Source organism: Notothenia coriiceps, unplaced genomic scaffold, assembly GCF_000735185.1.
Source record: "Notothenia coriiceps isolate Sejong01 unplaced genomic scaffold, NC01 NC01_scaffold00030448, whole genome shotgun sequence".
In the NCBI taxonomy this organism is placed as follows: domain Eukaryota; kingdom Metazoa; phylum Chordata; class Actinopteri; order Perciformes; family Nototheniidae; genus Notothenia; species Notothenia coriiceps.
Window position 1 is genome coordinate 151,352 of NW_011363149.1, and position 8,966 is coordinate 160,317.

The 8,966-nt window shown below is 43.6% G+C and overlaps 1 protein-coding gene across 2 annotated transcripts in view; it reads left to right on the forward strand.

Annotated features, from left to right (window-relative positions):
- Positions 1-8,966, forward strand: part of plpp3 (phospholipid phosphatase 3) — a 28,540-nt gene that overhangs the window by 11,882 nt on the left and 7,692 nt on the right. The window contains exons 2-5 of one of the 2 annotated variants that reach the window (XM_010787464.1): positions 1,562-1,716; positions 4,746-4,838; positions 5,231-5,418; positions 5,524-5,581. In XM_010787464.1, the coding sequence (XP_010785766.1) occupies positions 1,562-1,716; positions 4,746-4,838; positions 5,231-5,418; positions 5,524-5,581 (494 nt within the window). Of the gene's footprint in view, positions 1-1,561; positions 1,717-2,076; positions 2,235-4,745; positions 4,839-5,230; positions 5,419-5,523; positions 5,582-8,966 lie in introns of both variants that reach the window. The other variant, XM_010787463.1, reaches the window with a different exon arrangement.

Consider the following 8,966-nt stretch of genomic DNA (forward strand, 5'->3'; position numbering starts at 1 on the left):
AAACCCTCTGAAAAAAAGCATCACTTTTTTGAGACAGCTTTCAAAATGATAATTTCCTATGGTCAAAAACCACCACCACATATATTAAACCACATATATGCAAAAAGAAGGAGAAAATGAAGAAAAACGGCTATTTGGCCATATTGGTGTAGACATGGACTCATTGGCACCTGAGACCACACTTTCTTATTTCAAGTGAGGGCAGATGTCACACCTGTGGGAGCCTCGAGTGGGTTTCCACAAGCATGCATAAGAAAGTGTGTTTTGAGGTCTCGTGTGAATGGTTACCGATGATTGCTGTGTTGTTCAGGACAGACCAGTAACATGAGCTCCTTCTCCCATCACTAGTGAGACAAGAGCCGCGGTTCTCAGCCGCATTAGAAACATTCATGAGTAGAGTTCTGACTTTGACCCAAATGTCAACAAATCCCTGTGATGTGAGCTAACCACACAAACCACATGTGGGAGTAGTTTCTGTGCAGTCTGCAGATGAATGTATATGTTGGTGTGTCTGTGTGTGGGTCTTCAGGACGCCTCCATGTCTTCAGCCCACTCTATTTATGAGCTACTACAGTCAGACGTACACACACCAAACATGCTCTTGTGCGAAAAATGTTCCAGAGTTGGGTGGGCTTAGTTATGTTTTTCTTGGTATTCACACATTTTAAAGGAAAGTGTCAGCCAGAGTTTGCATGCCTGTAGTACTTTAATTTGGAGATTTGTATTTTAGAGTTCCTTGAACATCTGGCACTGCTCTCAGGTTGTGTATTTGTTGTTGAGGTGATTTGACATGCTCTTTCAGATCCTCATGAAGTCTGTTGTTAAAGTAGTTGTTTGTCATTTTGTGAAATATGTTTATTTATTTTATGGGGAATAAAAAGGAGATTGATATCCCTCTAGTTTTATGGAAAAAATTTGGCGACTGCTCGACTCCAGTTAGCTTAGCTTAGCACAAGACTTGAAGCAGGGTAAAACAGCTAGCCTGGCTTACTCCAAAGGTAATAACATCTTGCTTTAACAACTGAAAGGTTAGCCACGGTCATTTAAATGTTCCTTCTTTCATACATCCAAACCTGGATTTTATTACCAGGCTAGCTATATTGTTGTCAGCCTCTATGCTAAGCTGTTTCTATCAACAACAACAACACTCTAACTAGAATGGCACTCTCTTTCCCTGCAATCTATAACACTAAAGTTCTGGTAGTATTGACCAAGTACCCATGTTGGAAGGTTTCATTTGTCTCCAATAATGGACCCCTAGTCTTGAATGTCAATCTGTATTTGCCCTGTCAGGAGGGGTCTCCTAATGCTAAAGAATCACCCTCAATTCTCTATAGCCGTGTGTCACACTGTCAACAGAGGTAGCAGGAGGGCGTGTGCTGAGTAAACAACCTGATTATGTTAGCATACAGACACCTGTGAAGGATTGTTAAAGTGTGTTTTAATGGGATTTCTTTTCAGCTTACAGGTAAGTGGAGTTATCTGTATGAGGCCATATGATTCCATGTTTTAGTTGTGTGGGTGGGTTCATACATCCGTTCATTAATGTGTGTATGTGTAGCTATGCTGCCCAGCCTGGTCCTGCATCGTACCTCTGTGCGCCCGTACCAGAGGGGTTTCTACTGCAGTGACTCCAGCCTGAGATACTCCTACAAGAAGAGCACCGTGTCCTCCTCAGTGCTCACTGTCGTTGGGTTGACACTGCCCTCGGTGTCCGTAAGTCCCACACACAAAGAGCACTCGGTGTTGGGGAACATTGAAGGCAGAAACGGGGATGGCTGACGGTTCATGGTGATGGTTGAGAAGAAAAATACTCTCAAATCATAGCTTGTCATTTATGGTGTCAGTTTTCAGATTTTACAAATTCATCACTCTCAGGTGACCATACATGAAAACCTTAAGCAGCACCCGTTTTTGCCTTTCCCATGATCCCCCGGTTCTGTGTGCTCCTTGTGCCCCCCCTGTTCTCCTCCGTTTATGTCTGTGTCACTGACCTGGTGCTTTTATGCTCTCTCTCTCTCTCTCTCTTTCTGTCCTTCTCTCTCTTTGCTCCCCTCTTTCATGTGTCTTTTGTAGCTAGCCTGCCTTTCCTGATCATTGAGACTAGCATCATAAAGCCGTACCAGCGCGGGTTTTACTGTTCGGACGAGTCCATCCGCTTCCCCCGAAAAGAGGGAGACACCATTAGCGATGCCGTGCTTTGTGGTGTTGGCATTGTTATTGCCATCTTCTCTGTAAGTCGACCTTTACAACTCCCTTTGTTTACTGCTTGTACTCCAAAGTCACCTCTTTTCAAATCTTGGTTACCTTGCTCCAATAGATTAGTCTCACTAACATAACCCCTTATTTGAGAAGTTTGAGTGATTTCTATCATGCAACATTTTCCCAAAAAACTCCAGTCTTTTGCTTTAAATGTTCTCTATATGTCCTACCCCTTTCATCCTACGTTTTCTTCATCATACTTATTCTTCCGTATCAGCTTTGCCTCATCCAAACCATTTGTAATGGTCTGTTTAATGACTTCTCTAAGCAAGTCAGTGGTGGCGAGAGGCCCCCCAAGTTTGGGTTGACACATGCATGCCAATGACCAAAGAGATTTTACTAGCCTTTGGTCCATTCTCAAACCTCCGACTCGTATCCCTGCGCAGTGACACCATGCCCTTTCTGCCCTGCACATCACCATGGCTGAATGTGTCAGTGCTCTCTCTCATGCCCGCAGTGCCTCACTAATGGCCTGAGGCATCTCACCAGTTAGAAAACAGCATGAAGTCCTCATTGCCATCATTGACTCCTGCTCTAAAGAGGGAATGGCTCTAGTCTAGTGCCAGCAAATTAGAGGGGGTGTCAGGGTGAGTGGAAACATGTTATAATGACATTTGGTGCGGTATGTGTACGTCAATTAGTGCCACGTGGTCAGGCTAGATGATCTTTACAGCCCCCAGCCTCTTTGTGGCACAGCCCCCTCATAAGTTCCCAGACTAAGACGTCGCTGTGCCGCCATCTCCTCGCCATCAGCTTGGTGGGCACACACACACACGCTTTACCACCTCAGCTGTTCTGCTTATTGGAACCAGGAGACTGTGTTAGTTAGTTCCCTCACTTGTTCACGTGTGGGCAAAGCTAGCGTGTCTCACACAGCTGTGTTTCATTAGTGGTGTCTACTGCCATGCCGACACCATTCCTTCACCACATGCACGCCCACTCATGCAGGCACACACACAGATATGCACACATATACATACATTGGTAGCAGATTCCAGTTGGGTCTCTTGTTTATCTTCGCTACAAGGGAAATCCCAACAGTCCTACTGGTCAGACATATCAACGTCTAAAAGGCCACGTTTCAACTGTGAAAAGCAGAGTTAGCTATAGCTAGAGATAGAGATCAATAAGCATATCTATCGACCAACAAAATATACCCTCCAGGCGTCTATTGAGCCCTCTCCTCTGATCAGAAAGTTCTGCAGTATTTATGACAGGCTCTGTCTGCACTAAGATAAACTCGACACATACCAATAACCCAAGCCAGGGAGATGAAGAAGGGGCGGAGAGGTTTGAATGCAAATGGCGACAACCCAAATAAACTTCTCTGTCCTGTATCACCCTCCTGTAGTTTTAATCTCAAGCTTAGATCAAAAACAATCCATTGACAATAGCACACACACACACACACACACACACACACACACACACACACACACACACACACACACACACACACACACTAATGCGCCACTATGTTTGTTTCTTCTGGCTCTAAGCCTGCCAGCTGACCACCCAATAGGCAGGATAAGTGTGTTTATCAAACCTAACAGCACACAAACAATAGATGTAAATACGCAAACATTATGTATCTGTATTAACTTGGTAGGGTGCCTGGGAAAAGGCTGATCCTGCAGATGTGTACACATTAAAAGTCTTAATGCTATTTGCATTAAGAACACTGAGTGTCAGCTGGCTTAGAGATAGGCAGGTAAATATTTTCCTGAGAGATTGTGAGAGAATGTAGGCCGAAGACTGGAGCCTTGTGTGGGAAGGGGAAGGAAAGGGAGATGTGGTTAGCGGTGGAGAGCAGCCCGTCCGTCAGTCAGATACCCCAGGTGGTACAGATATGATTGACATCTACGTGCCTACGGGGGTTGGCTTGGTGTAAGCCCCCTCAGTGTAGAAGAGGTCTTACCTTGGGCCCCAACACTACTTAAAACCTTCTGGCTTGAATACCATAAGATTCAGGTTAGCCTACTCAACTTAAGCCTTAAAGCAGACCATTGCCCTGAAATTAATCCTCTTTTTATCAAAGTCAGGTCAACCGGGCCAAGATATTAACCCAGTCTAGAACCTGTGTTTTCCTTTTCCTTTGCCTTCACTGTGTCATTATCCTTCATATCCCACATAAAAAGCATATCATTGAGCATTGATAACCACTCATTAATACTTTCATATCACATAAAAACTGCCTGAGGGAAAAGCAGGCCATGCTCATTCTACATGTTTGTGTTTGTGTGAATCACTCATTCTGTCTCTCTGTCTGTCCTTTCCACATCCCTTCAATCTGTGACTTCACCCTGGAATGAAATTAGATTTTCCTGCTGAATAAACACTCCAACTTTGTCAAGTTTAATGCATGGTGATAAGTATGTAAACCTACTGTAAAACTATAAGATTCAGACATTAAAAAAGCTAGAATTGTTCTTGTTTGTGATCTGTGCTGTTTGTTTTTATCTAAAAACGATCCTTTCTTTTAGATTGTTATTGGAGAATGCTTCAGGATTCACCAACTTCATGAGGGAACCAAGTCTTTTGTCGGAAATCCCTACGTCGCAGCCCTCTACAAGCAGGTCAGCCATGAAGAATTGTGCTTTTTAAATCTATTTTAATAAACACCTTTTACTGAACCTTACAATGTTAAAAGGGCTAAGCTTGAAGCATGAAAACATCTGCCAGATAGTTTCCAAACAATTTGAGGTGCTAACATTAGCTTAATTAGCCAGTTTTTTTTTTTTTTACAGGAATTTGTTAGCAATAGCTGCCGTTAAAGCAACACTGACTGTTGAAATTGCTCATGTCTACCACTGTCTAAAATCAAGGACACATTTTTACAGAAATGATTATAAACTATGAGCTGTAAACACCAGACAATCTCACATGTCCTTCCAACAAGGCTGAGCTCGGAATCAGTTATAGACAGCTACATTGATATCTTGTCTAACATTATTGTGCGGTCTTGCAGATGGGCGTGTTTCTCTTTGGATGTGCCGTCAGCCAGTCATTTACAGACATTGCCAAGGTGTCAGTGGGCCGTATGAGGCCACACTTCTTAGATGTTTGTAAACCAGATTTCTCCACCATCGATTGTTCTATGGGATACATCACCAACTATAACTGCACTGGTGACGAGAGCGATGTACAGGAGGCCAGGTTTGTGTTAACACCAAATACATACACAAAATACATTATTAATTGTGTATTGAAAAATACTCCTAGAATTGGAAAAACGAACTAAAGATATCTTTCTCTCAACAGAAAATCCTTCTTCTCAGGACATGCCTCATTTTCAATGTTTACCATGCTCTACCTGGCTGTAAGTAACTATTCAAATCTATTCCACATGCATCACAACACAATCCCATTCTTGCAAGCTCACACATGCTTAGAGCAGCATAAACAGTGGTTTACAGATTGTGGAGGGAGTTATGGAAAGAAGGCAGGGCAGTGATTTAGGGATTTAACGCCTGAAGAAAAAGCAAGGCATTGTTCTTATCCACTTCTCCTCACTGGGTTTATAAAGAGTTTTATTCTCCTTTTTTTCTCCTCTGAGAGTTGGATGGATGCACTCCACCTGTTTTATTCAGAGCAGCTGCGTTTGCACTTCCTGTCCTCTCCCATTTCCCTCAGTCTCTCCCTCTCATTCCACCTGTTGTGGGTGTTTGGCAGGGCTTAGCACCCTAGAGGCATTTCTACACATACACAGAGAATTGCCATCTCATAGTGCCCCAATCATCCTCCCCCTCTTCCACTAAGGGGAAAATATTCAATGTTTTGGGTCTGGCTGACTCAACCTTGGTGTCCTTGGTTCTCACGGTGGGCTGAGAGTTGAAGTTCTGATGTGTTGTAGTGTATTGTCATGGACTAAGAGCTTGCTGTGGGTATTTCCCAGCCTCTTGGTGAACCTACAGCTGCACTCTGGACCAGGGGGAAAAATGAATTAAAAGCAAGTGGAAAAGCAGAGAGGGAATGGACATGTGATGCTTCCAGACCACAGAGTGACACACTAGTCAGAGACCAATGTTCCAGCTGTGGCAAGCTCAAGACCACAGCCAGAGGAGGTTGGTGCAAACAGTGCAACAGAAAGAGAGAAGAGAGGATGTTAGGTTTGTAGTGGATGTTTTGGAATACTAAACCATCCTGAAACAAAGCCCACAGTTGAGGCATTCCTAGTGGAAAAAGGAATATGTTGCATTTTTTGTTTACTCCAAGCTGAACGTCATGTGACATCACATTTTCAATTATAGAATCTCCCTCTCTGTTGAGATGTGCTTAAAAAAGACACATGATTCTAAATCTGAAGCCAAATAAATATAATATAAGGACAAATAATGACTGCAAGTTCAATTAATACATGACATAGCACATTTAAATGAATGCAAATGTGTGTATTCCTCAAAATGTCAAATTGATACTTTAAATGACACAGCAATCTAAATCAGATATTGGAAAAATAAGAAATAAATTGGAATTTCTGCACTAGATTAAAAAGAGAAAAAAGCTTTATTGTTTCTGTGATGCTTTCCCTCCCCATCGGCCCTTGTTTTTTCAACGGGTGAAAGTGTCATTTCCACACTGTGGCTATCACCTACCCTCATTCTCCCTCTCACAGCCCCCCAGTTATCTACTAATTGTCACTCTTTGATTTTGAAGCACTTCCTTTCCTGCCAAGTGCGTCTGAGTGCTGCGAGTGTGACTGATGTGGTTTTGTGCTTACATTTCTAAGAAGGCACACAGATAACTGCCGCAGACAGCACGGCACGCTGTACAGATACACCAAGGAGAAGAAGCCTATGTGTGCATTCATTGGCCTACTGAGCTATCTTTTGTTTTGTCTAATGTGAACACAAACAATCCAGATACAAATAGCTGGGATCATTCTGTGGGTTATTTGTGCCTTCACTGAGGCGGATAACATGTTGTTTGTAAAAAAACAACCAATATGTTTGTTTGTGAAGTGGTCTGAACCACAGCTATGCTTTTGTCTCACAGCCTGGTGTGAACCGGCATGGGAAGGGGGTTGGCGTGTAAAACAAGCCCTCAAACTCATTCTTTCGCACTTTGTTGTGTGTTGTCTTTTATTGAACACTGAGTCAGCGCGAGAAAGACAGAGGGAGAAGATCTTACTGGAATGAGCTGGATTCCTTTAGAAACCACCAGACTTTGTGTCGCTCTTGTCTCCATCTGTCATGGGAATCTTCTGGGACCCGTTTGTTGTTGTGTTTTATTGTTGTTTTCTCAGATCTAACTATTTGAGACACACAAAACTAATTTATGGGAGGACAGCTAGGGTCAAAGGGGTCTATTTTTGTCTGGGACAGATTATAGAAGGTCATGTACCGTCTGTATCGGTTAACATGACGTCATGTGCTCATGAATAGGTTGTTTGGGTTTACCCTTCAGTCAGATATGGCCTTATTACGTAGGTTGTAACTCTTTCTTTTGGCTGAGCCCTTCTCCTCCAACCTCCACCAACGTTTGCTTAAACTGAGAGGTTTAGGATGTTGTGTGGAGGCTGTTCGGATGTTGCATTCATGACCGCAGGACGTCAGACATTATCAGTACTCCTTGCCCGTTACCTGAGAAACGCTGAGAAGGAAGCCTGAAGTCTAAACATCCCTGCCAGGGAGGAGAGAACTGTAAGGGATGGGAGGGATCGCTTCCTCTGCTTCCGCAAGGAGAAGAACAATGATAGTGTCGTAGAGGAAGTGTGAGGGAGCTTTACGTCCACACCTTCAGGGGCTCGTAGTGGACGGGGTTGCTGGGAGGCACTGCGGCTTTCTGTAGGTATTGTTAGCTTAGCTGATTATAAGACACAGGCTTTAAGGTGTGGTCTGGGTAGACCTTGGCTGAGGCCGGCCCCTCCTAAGCCCTCTGTCTCTGGGTGTAAAGGACAGGAAGTTGAGGGTATGAGTGGTGCTGAAACACAGGATGTCTGAGGGACCTGTGCTGATCTCACCACTGTACGTGTATGTGGATATAAAGAGAAAGGGGGTTTGAATGTATTTGAAGTTTTAGGAGTGACTGTAAGTGGCCTTGGACCTACTTGTTCCTGTTTTGACTCTGCTCAGTCTTTATCTCGACCCAGGAGATGGTTTCTGGCGGCTGGCTGGGTTGGAGGTGCATCCGCTTTGTCTTCTATTTACTCTCATCGAGGGTAGACAGTTAATCCCAACAGTGCTGAAACATTCATGGTTGGAAATGTATACATACAGTGTGTGTGTGTGTGTGTTCCGTTGTGTCTGTGTGTGTGTATTCCAGTGGCTCTCTGTGGTTGTGCTGTTTTTACAGCTGGGATGTAAAACCATGAATCATGTCCGGGTCTCAGGCCGTCAAGTGTGTGTGTGTTGTGGAAGAGAGGGTTTTTCTGCGGCTCTGGCCGGCCTGCCTACTTTGATTCGGTCTAGACCTCTCAGACAGTAATAATACACTAACACACATGCTGCAGGTGTCCAGCCCAGCACCATCAGTTACCTGATGTGGAACTTTGTATCTTTTGAACTCTTAGTTAAAGGGTTTGTATGTCAGAGCTTGTTATCAGAATACCTTTATTAGTGCCGCAGAGGGGAAATGTACAAGTTACACAAAAATGTTGCATATTGAACTCTGTATGAAGACAAAATAAATAACAATATCTCTCTCTCTCTCTCTCTCTCTCTCTCTCTCTCTCTCTCTTCACAGTTCTATCTCCATTCAAGGTT